This window comes from Ursus arctos, unplaced genomic scaffold (genome assembly GCF_023065955.2).
Source record: "Ursus arctos isolate Adak ecotype North America unplaced genomic scaffold, UrsArc2.0 scaffold_4, whole genome shotgun sequence".
In the NCBI taxonomy this organism is placed as follows: Eukaryota; Metazoa; Chordata; class Mammalia; order Carnivora; family Ursidae; genus Ursus; species Ursus arctos.
The window spans coordinates 68,650,756-68,667,025 of NW_026623056.1; the positions used below are offsets into that span (position 1 = coordinate 68,650,756).

General features: G+C 37.5%; 1 protein-coding gene across 4 annotated transcripts in view; it reads left to right on the top strand.

The window, feature by feature from the left end:
* The first annotated feature begins 3,710 nt into the window (after positions 1-3,710).
* Positions 3,711-16,270, top strand: part of USP25 (ubiquitin specific peptidase 25) — a 134,143-nt gene continuing 121,583 nt past the window's right edge. For 3 of the 4 annotated variants that reach the window (XM_026484522.4, XM_044380307.3, XM_044380324.3), the window contains exon 1: positions 3,711-4,168. In XM_026484522.4, the coding sequence (XP_026340307.1) occupies positions 4,124-4,168 (45 nt within the window). In that variant the 5' untranslated portion in view covers positions 3,711-4,123. The remainder of the gene's footprint in view (positions 4,169-16,270) is intronic. The other variant, XM_026484715.4, reaches the window with a different exon arrangement.

Sequence of the window (16,270 nt, forward strand, 5' to 3'; positions counted from 1 at the left end):
GCAGAAGAAAGGTAAGAAATGAGGAAGGGTCTGGGAACTGTAAGTCATTTTCAGTGTCAGAGTACGCTTTTGGGCTTGTTCAAAGTACGGGGAACAAGTGATTCATGCAAGAAATCTGTACTTTGTGCTGGCTTTCTGTTGATAAAGTCTAGTTTTTTTCTCCATATTGACCTTACTTTCAAAGTAGATCTTGCAAAGAAATAGTTCATATTAGATTGGATTCCTTTTTCAATTCACAGATCTTGTTCCCTCAAAACTACTCCGACTAGAAGTGTGAATATTGACAGAAAATGTGGAGGTACTATTCTTTAATGTTTTAATGCATTTCTTATTAATCTAAGGGGTTAGGAGATGGGGCAGGAAAAATGGTATTTGCTAGTACATAGGTATGAAGTGCAGGATTAAGTGAAGTAGATTGAGTATGACTGTTATGGGCTGAATTGTGTTCCTCCAAAATTCATATGTTGAAGTCCCAATCCCTAATACCTTAGAATATAATTATTTGGAGATAAGTTCTTTAAGAGGTGGTTAAGATGAGGCTGTTCGAATGGGGCCTTAATCCAATATGACCTTATAAGAAGAAGAACATACACCAGGTAAGTGTGTGCACAGAGGATCAACAATATATGAAGAGGCAGCAAAATGGTGGCATCTGCAAGTCCAGAAGAGATGCTGCAGGAGAAACCAACCCTGCTGGCACCTCCATCTTTGACTTCCAGCCTCCTCAACTGTGAGAGAATACATTTCTCTTGGTTGAGCCACCCGGTCTGTGGTATTTTGTTATGGCTGCCTTAGAAAATGAATATGCTGACCAAAGAAGCAACATCTGGAGACTCTCAGTGTATGAGGTACCACTGAAAGCTGGAAATACCAATATTGATATGCCTTGTCAGATAAACAATATGGCTGCTGGGACCACAGAGCTGTCCAGCTGGAATGAGAAGTTAGAGTTAGCCATGCCTTACAAAAGCATAAATAAACTTGTTTTCTCTCCTTCATGACTACCCATTTAATTCAATAGCATTTTATTGTACATATATTAGGCAGATAGTACTCTTACAGGTTCTAATTTATGAGTACCTTATCAGTGAATGGTACCATTGTGACATCATCGAAACCTCCTCTTTCAATGATTGTTTATGGTTCCCTTATTGGTGGAAATAAAATCATCCTTAGAAAGTCAATACACCTAAAGAAGGAAAATAACTCTGACTCTCCTCAAGAGGAGAGTTAGGAACCAGACTTTTGTCAAGGAAATTGTTCAAATCTACACTGCGATTGAAATGTTTCTCTCTTACTCATGGCTTACAAATGTGCTTTGGCAACATGTTAGACTTTTGGTGTTCAGAAATGGATATTCAAACTCCTTCTAAACAAAGAGAAATAAATAGTCAAGATAGAATACCAATTGCCTTGGGTCACACAAGACATAATATGGAATATTGTTAGAAACATCATTCTGATCCCACATAGAAAAACAGACTTGGTGTTAAAAACTAAAATTTTAATTTAATTTAATTTTTTAATAAAGATTTTATTTGTTTATTTCAGAGAAAAAGAGAGAGAGCACGAGCAGGAGGAGGGGCGGGGGGAGAAGCAGACTCCTCGATGAGCAGGGAGCCTGACTCAGGGCTCGTTTCCCGGACCCCGGGATCATGACCTGAGCTGAAGGTAGAGGCTTAACCAACTGAGCCACTGGGGAGCACTTAAATTTTTAATTGTAATGAATTCTGTCGCTTTAAGTGTTAACCTGCATGTCAAAAATCCAGATTAACACAATTTAGGAATTATTAAATAATATCATAAGGTTATATGCTTCTAATGACCATACATATTAAGGCCGACTCATGAACAGAAAAACTGACATTGGGAACTATTGTTGAAATGAATTAGGATATCTGGCAATGTGTCATATGTGCAAATTTATCTCAAATTTTCGAATTTCCGTCCTCTATTCATTCAAATAGGCTTTGTAAAAAAGAATGCCTATAAGGACACTTGAAATTTTAAAATTTTAAAATAAAGATTTTAAAATTTTCAGTAGGAAACCATCAAATGATGGTGGGCAAGTATGACTATCAAAGTGGGCAAGTATGACTATCCTCTAAAGAGATTTATCTAATTAATATCTGGTAACCGCTGGTAAAATAATATTTTTGTGGAACTAACAATTTAACTCAGAGGAACATTGCCAAATTCTTGAAACTTAACTTTAGTATATGGCAATATCTTTTTTTTTTAAAATCACAGTACTAGATTTTTGTTAAATTTAACTTTCTTGTATTCACATGTCATGAACTAGATAGAGTTCTTTTTTTTAAAATCCATAATACAGAGAAACATGAAGATGATATGTTGGAAAGAACTTTGGTCTATAAATGAGGTAAAGTGGGCTCTAGTTTGCTTTCTCTGGCAAGTAGCCTTCTTTGGGTCTCAGTGTTCTCACAACAAAATTGTGCATTCTATCAGGACTGTTGCATTATTCCTAAAATTCTGTATTTCCAGCCACTTCACAACTTTTCAAATTCCTCTGGCAAAAACATAGGATATCAAAAAATAAAAATTTGTAATATGTCAAAAATCAAATGAGCAAATACATATGAAGAATCAAGGGAAAGATCTCAAAAGGTGGTTGAATATATCTGAGGTGCAGAGCAAAGAGGGCTGTAAAGTGCACAGATTTGTCACAAAACCTTAAGAATCACTATGATCCATGATTATTATATAAAACCAGATAGTATTTCAGTGATCATTGCATTTGTGACAATATGCACTGATTATTCTGCCCCCCTCGCTGCCATACCCTCACCTCCTAGCCCCAGATTAGCTTGTGAAGCTAAAGATTTTTTTGAGGGTAGAGATCGCTTTCTCGTTGTAAAGTTTTTCTTATGTTTCCATATACGGTCAAGTATTCCATGCAGGAAGGTTAATTGCTAATTTTTTGGCAACTAGTATATTAGAATTATGTACCGTCTCGGCAGTGGTAGTTCTGTTATGTTGTATAGACCATATTCCATTTTTATCAAATCTTAGGGAAATAAACCTTATTTCTCCAGAGCCTCGCCGCGATGGGCACGTGTTTGAGTGAACGCAGTAGACGGAGAATGTCAATATTCATTTATGTAATGATTAGTTAAGGAGAAAAGTACATTCCAGCGTAAGGACTTGTGACAGCCCTTTGCTTAAATCACAATTGACTTTTCCCTTCGGGCAAGTTTACTGCTTGTGAAATTCCTAGAAAGGCGAGAGGAGAGGACCGGAGACATAAAAAGGAGCCGGGGTTCGGGACCCTGCACGGTTTTGGGACGTTACCAGACTCAAAGGGAAAGGTTATGTCTTGGAGGAGTTCGGAAAGCTGGCGATCCAAGTCCTGGGCACAGAAAGAACGCTGTCCTTGGGCCTCGGCTTGGAGCTTCACAGAGCCAAGGGCAGGCATCGCGCAACCTGCCGCAGGGGCGGCTCCGAGGCAAGGCCCGCGGGGCGCGCCCTCGCCCCACCCCGAGAACGCGGGGCCCGCGCAAGGCGGGGCGGGGCCGGGATTGGGGGCGGGGCTCCAAGGCGGCCCGGCCCCGCCCCGCCGCCCCGCGGGTCACAATATAGGGTTAGGGAGGCCGGCGGGCGGGGATCGGCGGGGGAGGAGCCGCGGGGCGGGGGAGGTGACGGCGGTTGGGGGAGGGGAGGGGAGGAGGAGTCGGGGAGGGAGGAGAACAGCGCCATTCCGGCCCGCCGCTCCCTCCGTTCCCTCTCCCTTCCCCGCAGTGGCCCGCGAGCCGCCAGCGAAGGAGCGCGCGCGCGTGACGCGGCCCGGCTTGCTTGCCCCCTCCCGCGCCCCAGTGTCCGCCGCCCGCTCATGGTCCCGGCCGCGGCGCACCAGCCGCGTTGAGGCGGGCAGCGTGAAGTCGTGGGGCCGCCGCCGTGGCCCTCGCTGTCCGCGCCTCGCCGCCAGCCCGCGGTGCCCGCGCACGCCGGCCGCCATCGCCTTCGCGCCTGGCTGGCGGGGGCGCTGTACTCCCCGGCGGTCCGCGCCGCTCCCTGGAGCTCGGCGGAGCGCGGCTGCCAGGGCCGGCGGAGGCGCGAGGAGCCGCACACCGCCGCCTGTGTCGCCGCTGGCGCCGCGGGGGCCATGACCGTGGAGCAGAATGTGCTGCAGCAGAGCGCAGCGCAGAAGGTGAGGCGAGCCCGGGAGCCGGCGCGGCCGGGCCCCGCTCCTCCTTCCGACGTGCTGTTCTCACCCGCCTTGGCCGGGACCTCCCCGGCCTTCCCCTCCACCCCTCGGGCCTCGGCTGCCCCGGGCTTGCTCCCCCGCCGCCCGTCGCCTTTGGGGGCGTCGCGCCCAGTGCGAGGCTGTGTGTGGGAAGTGGGGTGTAGTTAGTGGGTTTCAATCCACTTCCTTCTTGCCGATTGTTTTCCTGTAGCAGACAGTGCCGGCTGTGTATTGAGAGCGACCCTCACATTCCTACACTCCTCTATAGGGCTTCTGAATTAAACTTTATTCACTTCGTCCCCCCCCCCCACTTTTTTTTGAAAAATAGCCAGTTGTCATCTTTTGTGCACACAATTTGTATTTCGAAGGTGGGAACATTCCAGGCCTGCTATTTTGCAAAAGGGGTCGCCACTAGAATTGAGTTGCCCGCCTGGCGGGGCAGGTACATTTACCAGGTGGACTTTTGTAGAAGTAGAGAATTTGGTTTGTTCTTTTTCCTTTTTCTGTTTTCTTTCTGAGTATAGAAACTGTCCCTAAGAAAGGAAACCTTTCTGGCCATGTTTATTCCAGGAATCTTTTGTCCCCTAAGTTTGACCTTATTCCATCCTTCACCCTGTACTCTTGCCTCAGTCACATATTCAAATGGTCACTCACTTAAGTAAAAAAATAAAATCTGTGAATGTGAAGCTTCAGGTCTTTTAGAGTGAGTGGTGAGAGATGTTCCTTTTATTGGAGATTCTGTTTTCAGAATGTCAAGTGCACTATCATGGCTTGCACCATATCCTGAAGAGTTGTTGGCTATGACTTTTTTTTTTTTTTTTTTTTTTTGTTATTTTGTGAAAAGCATTTTGGGCAAAAGGAAAACATTGCTTTAGTCGTCTTGGAATTTGGGGGGGTAACTAGGGTTTACTGTGAGCAGCTGTCAAAGCTGTGTTTGGTTTATCTGGGTGAGTAATGAATGCCCCACCCTGTTGTAATTTTGGCGTAGTTTGTATCCTACCTGTGCTTGATTTCAGAATAAGGCCTGCTGTCCTAAAGCGGACTGTCTATACACTCACTGTCTGCTAAGTTTTTGCTTTGAGATTATTTTTAGAATTCTATGATAGTACTTGAGGTAATTGAAGATGCTCAGGAATTTTGGAAAGCAAGGATAGTGCATTGTTATTTTAGGCACTTTGAGAAAGTTGTCTTTGGAACTCTTGTGTAAGTTAGTTAACTGTTACCGGTAAATTCAGAAGATTGTTGCAGACTGCAATTTATTTACAGTGAAATAATTCTAGATTTAATAATGGGAGTTTAGAACAGTTTATCTCCTAATCCCCTTATTCTATTTTGAATACCTTAAACTTTAGTTTTTGATGTTAAGTATGTGATAAAGTGTTAATACCTAGAGCAGGATCTTGTGTTCATATGTATGCTAAGCAGTATTTAATAGGTTTGGTATCATTTTTGTTTATAGTTCTCTTCAGTGTTGAATATTAAAGCCTGATTGTTTGAAAGTGGGAAACGTGGCTCCTATTTTTCACATCTTTTAAGTTTGAACAATGGCAAGAAGTTTGCATTGTTTTTTTTTTTTTTTTTTTAGTTGATTTTGACTGAAGTACTTTTTAGCGTAGCATCAGATAATGCAGATCTGCCTGGTTCAGAGGTTTATGCATAAAATTGTAAGGTCTAGAATCAAATTACTGAAAATGATCTTGGCCATCAAATCCAGTTTCCTAGTTTAATGAGTACCCTCCTTACATAAAGGGAGTAGTTGTTAATCCAAAATATTACCATTATGATGCTGTTGTTAGTGTGTGTGTCAGATCATTTTAGAGATACTGGGGAATTTTTTTAGAGCAATATTATGCATTTATTTTTATACTTTCATAATGGTATTTATGGGTTTTTTGAAAAGAAACATTGTGTTTGTTTGCTTTTTGCATTAATATACTATTACTTTGTTACTCATATTAGAACTATTTAAAAATATTTATATAGGTGTAAGTACTTTAAACCATCCAGTACAAATAAATTGATAGATTAAAATTCACCAAATTAGAAACTAGGAAGGGGACTACAAGCTAGTAACTAGGAAGTGAACTTCGTACTTCAGAAGAAACAAAAGTGAAACTCTTTGTTTTCACTTAGAAACTTTATGAATTATCAGGAAAACAAGAAGTGTCTAGTGCATATTGCATAACCAAAATTTTAGCCTATTTTCTGCTGTCCTTAAAAAAGTTATGTATGTGAATGCACATGTGTATTAGTTTTTTGTATGTAGTTCTATTCTGGTGTTTGGAATAGTTTCCTGTATTTTCAAGATTCTATTTTTCTTTCTTCCAGAAGGATGATTAGTAATATATACACACACACATACACACACACACACATATGTATGTATTTTAAAGCAGCACAACACAAAGTTTTCATAGGTCTTTTGTTCACCTGCAAAGTAGCTTGTCATGGTATAAGGTAAGGGGCTGGCAGTCTTTTCCTCTGATGTGTTCTTTGCTTGATTACTGAAGTTTGGCCATGGCAGGGTGTTATGAGATGTAGTAAAACTGCAGAAAGGTCCTTTTCTGAGGTTTAGGCTATCCAGATTAGGTAGAGTTGGTTAAATCCTGTTCATAATTTTGGTCTTGAACAGTTATCTTCAACATTTGTGCTTGATATTTTACCTAAGTGTAGCATCCTTAGATCTCAAAAATTGGATACATACATAGCTTCAGGTCCCAAATGAGGATTCTTTAGGACAGCAATAGAAGGCTTGTTCCTAGGGACCAAATTGATTTATAGAGGGAAATGAGCTGGGTACTGTTACATTAAATGCGTCCAAGATTCATAAAGGCAGTATTTTGCCTATTTTGTTTCATCCTAGAGCTTAGAATGGTTTCTTGCACATAGTATGTTTCAGTAAATATTTGATGAGTAAAATAATGAGCGAATGTTTTCTAAAAGGAATGTAAGTGCAGTAATTATTTTAGTTTCCTAACTGAATCTCAAGATTTAATTATTGAGAAACTGTGGACTACTGTTGGAATATAGGCTGTGTAGTGAAAAGACTGTAGGGTGTGGTTTGGGTCTAAATCACCATTCTATGACCTTGGGCAAGTCATTAATTGCCTCTGACTCTTCCCTAAAAGCCTTAAAGTTAGTATGATTAGACACGAGCAACTCTTTTAGATCTGAGGGTTTAGTGGAGCTAAGCACGCATTTTTTTCTGGACAGGGGGCACAAAAAAGAAATAGTAGAGGATGAAGCAGAAGCAATTTTACGGATCAGCGATCAACTTTCACTTAATTACAGTGGGGGGTCAGGTGGCACAGATGTCACAGATCAGCCAATTTAAGAATTAAAGCAAAACTTGGAAAACAATACAAGCTGGATCCAGGGTAAATTTTTTAGTTAAATTATGTAGTATTTTCTAATTTAGGTATTATTTAAAGTTGTAAAAATGCAATATAGCATTTCAAAGGACAGTGAACATTATGTAAATCACTGTAAACATTGCATAAAAGGGATATTCCTTGGTACTAAATAGTTGATTATGTTGTTATTAGCATAAGACTTGGTTTGGGCAAAGAGACGGGGATCCAGCTGCTTGTTCGCTTATTCCTTCTCTTTCTCACCTAATTTTGATTTGTGTACTAACATTGTATCCAGCTGCCTTAATGAAGTCTCATCAGTTTTAATAAATATTCTGTTGATTTTCTTTGATATTTTGTGTATATAGTTCATGTCATTTGCAAGTAATTATCACTCTGATTTATTCCTTGTTAATACTCAGACTTTTTTCATTTTTTTGTTGCTTTAGCTAAGATTACAGAATACTGCTAGGATTAGTGTTAGTTTCTGTTATGTATTGTTTCATTATGATATGGAGATTTCCCTATAGTCTTAATGTTTTGAAATGTTTTGAAATCAGATTTAGATGTTAATTCTTTTTTTATAATATTTTTTTATTATATTATGTTAGTTCTTAAATGCCTTTTTCCTTTTTCAATTACTGATGTGATAATTTGTCAAAAAATAAACACAAAAATTGTAATAGATAATATATATGGAATATATTATATATACGTGTGTTAAGGAATTGTGCTTAGATTTTTAAAAACTTTTTATTCATTTAATCTTCCCAAACACATTATTATTAGGTGAGCATTTTTTTTTTTTTCCCTGCATGTTGTGGTTGAGGAAACAGTATTAGAGAAGAACTAAAGGAACATTTCATTGCTAGAATGTGTTGGGGTGGAATTTAAACTCAGGGTCTTGAGACTCATGGGCTCTTAACCATTATGCTATATTGCTGTCTGGTAAACTCTCATTTAGTCTTGATGCCTCCAGATTCAATATGCTAAATTTTAATCTGGAATTTAGTATCGGTATTCTTAAATGAGATTGGTTACAAAGTATGCTTTTGTGCATGCGGGCTATCAAGGGAAGGTTAGCTCATAAAATCATTAGAAAGCTTTTTAGGTTTTCCTTTGCTTTTGGAATTGTTTAGTGTAAGATTAGGTTAAATCATTCAAAATTGGTGGTATTTAGCCATGTTTTATTGTTTAACTTCAGTACTTATTACTTTGAAGATTTGGTGGATATGACTATAGTAGGCTGACCATTTATCTAGAGCAAGTTTTAGATAAGCTTTCCACATTTTGATAATTGACTTTTAGGTATTCTACCTCTTCTGGAGTCAGTTTTAAAATTTAGATTTGATTTCATTCAGATGTGTATGTATGTATATATGTATTGGTCTGATGTTTTCTGTTAAATCTGTCTATGTAGATAGACTCCATTCTTATTCCTGATTGTTTTGTTTTGTTCTCAGTAATGTTTGCCAGATGTTGATCTATTTTACTCATCTTTCTAAAATCCAGTTCTTTGTTTCCTTTATAAGTTCTGTTTATCTTCTAATTTATTAATTTTTGCTTTTCTGTTTAATATTTCCACCTTTCTACTTTTTTTGGGGTAGTTATTGTTGCTCTTTTTATATGTGAATTCAACATTTAGTGAGTTTCCCGTCATGTATTAGTAACAAGCATTTTGGGCTGTGGGTTTTCATCTGATTTTGTTTGGGATTTGACTTCATTTTTCTTTCATTGTTTAAAAGATTTTTTTTTTTTTTTCTGGTATACTACCTAAGATGTTGTATTTTTTAAATTGTTGCTTTTTAGTTTCAATGTATTGTTTAAAAAACATGATTTGTAATAGTTTTAGGAATTAAGATTTTCTTATGACTGTGAGGTTTTAATGAGCATATGAAAAAGATGTGTATTTGAAAGTTAGAGTTCTATATGTATTAAATGAACACTTATAGTTTGATTTGAATATTTCATGTTTTTTTTCTCTTGTCTTCTTAAATTCCGAGAGATGTTGATTTAATTTTAATGTAGTTTCATCAAATTCTTTTATTTCTAATGGATCTACTCTAAACTTGGGTGCTTTTGCTAGTCTTTTAGTAGGATTTCATCATTTATGTATGTGGTGGTAACTGATAAAAATAATTCTTTTGTCATCTGAGTTTCTATTAGTTTTGTTTTGCCCACTCACTTTTGATGGATTGATGAAGTTTTCACGTATCACCTCCCCCACCCTTGCCGCTTTATATTTTCTATGATTAGTAAATCTCTTTCTCCTTTCTCCTTTTTAAATTTTAAACAAATATATATCTAAATCTATATTTTTCTGATAGTGTCAGAATAGTTTTTCTCTCTTTCCATCTGTCCCCAATAAGAAAGGCTTTATAGCATATTTTTATTTACAACATTCCTGATTTTGTTGGGTTAATATGGAATTGTATTCTAAATGATGGCATTTTAAATTTCTTAAGATACACCTTACATCAAAAATATTACTTGCATTATAGGCACATTAGTAGCCAATTGGTTTTTAAAAATTAGGTACTTAATTTTATGTTTTTCTGGAAAATTTAATACTGTTTGATGTTACTCTACTTCTTTTTTATAGATAAGTTGTTAACTCTTTGTGTAAGCTTGTAAGATTTTCTCTTTGGTTTTAGAATCCAGAAATTGTGTGTGTTTGTGTGTGTGTGTATCTTCTTCTTCTTCTTCTTTTTTTTAATTTAAAGATTTTATTTATTTAACAGAGAGAGAGAGTACAAGCAGGGGGAGCGGCAGGCAGAGCAAGAGGAAGAAGCAGTCCCCCTGCAGAGCAGGGAGCCAATGTGGGGCTCAGTCGCAGGACCCTGGGATCAGGACCTGAGCCCAAAGCAGATGCTTAACTGACTGAGCCACCCAGGGGCCCCTGTGTGTGTGTATCTTCCTAACAGTTCTGCCTAGGATTTTTGGTCTGAAAACTTTCACATTGTTCTCAGGAAAAAGATACATATTTTAAAATTATTGTTACTACTCTATTCCTTCTCACCTGCCCTCCTTCTATAGTGACATTATTTGAATATTAAATAGCATTCATCTCTTACTTACTACAAATTTTATTTTATAATTTCTCTCCTTTTTTGTCCTACATGTTGAGATAAATTTTTAGTTTGATTGTACAAATTATTATTTTTGTAATGCCAGTTCTAAACGTACTACTTCCATGGATGGTCATATACTTTTTTGAGGGTTTGTTTTAGCAATCTGCATTTTAGTTGTGAAATAAGCAGAATTAGATTAATCATAAATATTGGTTATGATCAGTTTTCCATGCAAATATGTTTTCATTTATTTATAAAATGCTTATTAATTTTTAATACTCATGAATTTTTACTTTTTAATAATAAACACATGAATCCTACTTAAAACAAAAGCTATAACTTTGAAAGTAACCTATATCTAACCAAATAGTCTCCTTTTCATTTCCATCCCTCTATATTCATTTGAGATTGTAATAATCTAAAATCCTGTGTTTATCCTCCCTCTGATTTCCTTTTTATTGCAGCTCTATGAGTTCTTAAAGGTGTATAAATTTAATTTTCATTGTTTTAACTTTAGAAACTTTTCTCTACCTTCATAGCTAAAAGATATTCACCTGTTTTTTCTACTGAGAGTTTTAAAATTATGTTTGCAACATTTAGACCTTATTCCATCTTCGGTTGCTTTTTGTAGCAGGTGTGAGGTGGGAATCCAATTTAATTTTTATTATATATGATTTCTTGTTTTGGTGTTGTTAGTTTTACCTCATTGAAAAGTTAATGCTCTCCCCCACTGAACTGACATGCCATTTTTATCATATACAAAAGCTTTCCATGGTGCTCTTTCCCCCCTTGCACTGTCTCTTGTTTCATCATTCATTTGTGAGTACCATCCTGTCTTCATTGCGGTAGCTTCATAATAATCTCTAGTACTGGAAAAGTAAGTTTGCTTTTCTTCTTTCAAAGTGTCATGAAACTTTATTTTCCTTAGAAATATTAGAATAATTTTACCAATTCCTCTGAAAAACGCTTGTTTGAGATTTTTATTAATTCAAGTGGTTGTGTAGACCATTTTGGGATCATTAACATTTATGGTATTGAGTCTTTCTGTCCTCGAACAGAGTATACTTCTTTTATTTAGGTCTTCTTTAATATCTCTTCAGTTTAGAATTTTAACTGTAGAATTTCTGTACATCATTTATTCTAAATAGTTGGTAATTTCTGATAATAATTATATGGTGCTTTAAAATATTTGTTATTTGTTACTGGTGTGCACACATACAACTGGCTTTTGTATGTTGGTCTTGTATCTAGCCATCTTGCTAAACTTTTCTATTTTAATACTTTTCCAGAGATGATTTTGGATTTTCTGTGTAAAAGATTATATCATGAGTAAATTATGATAGTTTTATTTATTTCTAATTTTTATGCCTGTAATTTTATTTTTTTCTTTTTGTACTAGGTAAGACCTCTTAATGTTGCTTAGAAGCGATGATAATGGATATTGTCTTATTACGGATTTTAAAGGAAGTTCCCTACTTTGGTATCTAATGAGTTTTTACATGCGTTAGTTGTATAAACTTACATGTTAAAAAAAGAGTTCTGTTTCTAAAGAACTAAAGAATATTGTAGTATTTTAAGTTTTGATGTGTGCGTATACTTTTTCCTTTGAGTCCTGGTGACTCGTGAAAGTTTCACTCCAGGCCCCTGGGAGATAGTTGGTTTGTCAGGAGGTAGTTGGTTTGTCAGTTACTTACTTCTCTGTCATCCTGCCTCCTGTAAAATCAGACATGGTGAGTATGGTATCATAGCTTACAATCGTCATTAATGTATATAATATATGAAAGATCAAATTTGGCTTGTGAAAGCCATTTTGGAATGTCACTACGCAATGTGGCTAAGTAGAGGAAGTGAAAGTTGAACTTATAAAATGACCACTTGTGTTTATTTTGGCAAACTTGTCCTAATTTTCAAGATTATTCTCCTTGTCAGGATATCTTGTTTTATACATATGATGGGTAATTTTTGAAAGTTCTCTCCTTTTCTTCCTTCAATTAACTGTTTTAGCACAGTCTATCTGCTTTTTAAAAATTACTTTGTCTTAATATTTAAAAATGTCCAGCAATATTTTCCTTGTCTTTTTAACCTTGTGGATATAAGTTTAGATCAGAGTTTCTTATAGTGTGGTTTGTGGACTATTCATTTCCTGTAGTGCTTGCTAAAACTGTAGAATTCTGTGCCTCACCCCAGACTTATTGTTTCAAGCCCAAGGGTTGGACTAGGGCATTCTTAATGGGAATCCCAAATGATTCTTCTGTACTTAGAGTTTGAGGACCACTAGTTGAAATTAATTAGTATTCTTACCTATGAGAACTCTTTAGCACTTGTGTAAATTGACATGCAGGGCTCCTCCAGGGGTTGAATTATTACAATACACCCAATTTAACAGCGGAGCAGTCTCTGAACATAAGGCTTTCTTCTATTTCAGGTGTTTCTCCCCATCAGTTCACTGATATGCTTTCCTGTTGTAAGGGAAATGCCTCCTGCCTCAGGCTTTCATGGCCAACCTCTGTATGGAAACCCAAAGCTCTAGGTGCATAAGTGGGACACTTGCCCCGCACTCCCAACCTCAGTAGGGCACATTTAGTCTTTCTGTTAATTGACTCACACATCAAGGAGTTGGGAAACAATTGTACATGCTAAGGTTGCATGTCTTCCTGTTTTTCTCCTTTTTGGGGTGTGTGTGTGCGTATGAATCATTTCTGAAAGTTTGTGTGTGTGTGTGTGAACCAAAGCATATGAAAGCTTATATATATCTTAAAAAAATATAATAACATTACTACCCTTTGTACCATCTTAGGCATAAAATAGAACATCCCTTTATTCTGGAAATTTCCTTTGTGCCTCACTCTGCTGGTCCCTGGTCCCTTCCTTCCACATCCTGCTAGCTGCTATCATGACTTTTCCAAGTTAATGTTACTTTGGTATAGTTTACAAAAAATAAAATAAAAACACCCGTTTAAAATATATAATTAGATAAATTTTGGCAACTCCAAAAGATATCCTTGTGTCACCCTATTTAGTTTCTCCACACTCCTATTCCAGGTAAGCATTGATCAGATTTCTATCACTACAGGCCAGTTTTGGTGGTCTTAGATCTTCACATAAATGGAATCTTAAAATTCTTCCTCTTTTTTTTTTTTTTTTGCATTTGACATTTTTTTCTCAGCAAAATGCTTTTGAGGTTGAGCCACATTATTGCATGTATTAGTAATTTCTTTTTAATACTGAGTAATATTTCATTATATGAATATTACAAACCATAAACATGTTTTAGAAGAAGCAGCTCTGCACAGGCCTCCTGGGGTCAGTGGATACTCTTTGTGCCTATTCTAGTCATACCATATGGATTCTCAGAACTGACTTCTGGGCTTCTTCCCCAGTGGGACCAGGACTTCAGATCAGTGATAAAACTGCAGACCTAACAGAAAACTGACAGTATGTGTTTCCATTCTTGTTGGCGGAATCAGAGTAAGGGCACCCTTGCACCTGAGCATGTTACAGCTCTGGCTGGATAGATGAAGGCAGCATGTGAGATGGCCACGTTCAACTCTTGGTAGGAAGTCTAGATTTCTAGGGATGTGGGAACCAGAGTAGCCCCCTCAGGACATGGGGTCCTGTGTGAGGAGGTACGGTCCTAGGTCTCTGTGAACATTGATTCTATTTGGTGTTGCCATTGGCTTGCTCTTGGCCATCTTGAGGTTGGAGGTTGGCTCAGGCAAACTTTAGCCTCAAGGTTTACAGTTTTCTGATGGAAGCGAATGCCTCCTGTGCATTCTAGGCCGTGCCTGTGGTGATCAGGGACCTTCTACCACGTGTACTGCTGCAAGAGCTGGTAGAGTTCATAGAGCTCTCTCTGGGTTTAATGTACAAAGGGAGGGGGCTACCAACAGAACCTTTGTTCTTCCTCTTACTCCTCCATTAGGATTTCAGGGGGCTCTCAGTAGAGAAGAGGGAGTGGGGCTGTGGGCGGGTCTGGAGTCAGGCAGGGGGTGTGGTGGGGAAATACTGGGAACCAGCTGCCTCCATGTTTTCCTTATTGATCATTTTTATATCATGTACAAATAATTTGTATGTTGCTATTGAGTTGTAGGAATTTATATATTCTGAAAGTGTCTTTCATTATATGTATATATTTTTTTCTTAATGTGTATGTAGCTTGTTTTTTTATTTTCTTATCAGTTTTTCTGAAGGCTCAGTATTTTAACATTGATGTTAATTGTCCCATTTTTTTCTTTCACAGTTAGTGCATTGACCCAATTTTCTTGAACCTTAGTTTATAAAAGTTTTTTTCCTGTGATTTCTTCTAAAATGTTTTATTAGCATTTACATAGGTCTGTGATCTATGTAGAGTTTACTTTTGTGTGTGTTCTGAGGTGTAAGAGTCAAGGTTCATATGAAATAAATGAACCTTTGTGTTGTAGTTCATTTATACACCAGAAGTGTTCTATTGCTGATAAGTTATTCATTTACCTTTTTATGTTTATGGACCATTGCGATTTTTTTTTTTTTGTGGAATTCACATTTGTTTCTTCTTTTGGGTTGGTTTTACCTTTTTTTTTTTGTCGATTTGAAGGAGTCTGTTGTAGTCTAAATACTTTTCTCCCCCCATTTACGTGTTTTAAGAGTATCTTTTCCCATTTTCAGGAGGCCTTTTTTCTCTCTTTATGGTGCTTTTCATGAACAGAAGTTTATTTTAATTTGGTCTCATATGTAATTAGTTTCCTTGAACTTCCATACCTTTTTTCTTTTTTAAAAGATTTTATTTATTTGAGAGCCAGAGAGAGTGAGAGAGATCAAGAGGAAGAGGAAGAGGGAGAAGCGGACTTGCCGCTGAACAGGGAGCCGGATGCAGGGATGCGGGCTTGATCCCAAGACCCTGAGATCATGACCTGAGCCAAAGGCAGACGCTTAACCAACTAAGCCACCCAGGCGCCCTCCCCCCCATACCCTATTTTATAAAGATTCTCGCTTTTATTGTCCTCTGCCATTTTTCTTGTTTTGCCCTAGTATTTAAGTCTTATTCCACTTGGATTTGCATTTTACACATCGTTTGAGTATGTGGCCAAATTCACCTCTGGAAGAGCGGCAACTTTATTGAAAAGTTCGTCTTTCTCCCCATTAATACTCCATCCACCTAATGACAAGATTTTTATTCTTGACTTGAGACCTTCTTTAAAGGAAAACTGATCTTAGGGACTCTCAAAGTTTTTTTTTTTTTTAATTATAGCTTTACTGAAGTTTGCATAAATATAACTAGGCATAAATTTATTATGTTCTATTGTATGGCTCTTATGCACTAAAACCAAAAACCAACTAATAAATTAGATTAAGCAAAGCTAGAAAATTAGTAAAATTTAGATTAACACAGTTAACTTGACAGATGGGAGTGTTTTACACAAGCTAACTTAAGCACTTGCAACTCAATCAAGGAAATTAATAGATGTGTATCAGGATATTCTTGTAAGATATTATTCTTCAACTTTGGAAGTAGGTTTTACTCTGTTGTCATCCACATTACTTTTGTGACCCTGTTAGTCAGTTGATAGCCATTGTCCTAGAGTGGTGTTCTCCGCCTTTTTGTTGTAAAATCTTCACAGATGTACCTCCGTGTTTGATCCCACTTTAAAGTATTTTTGTCTTTTTAT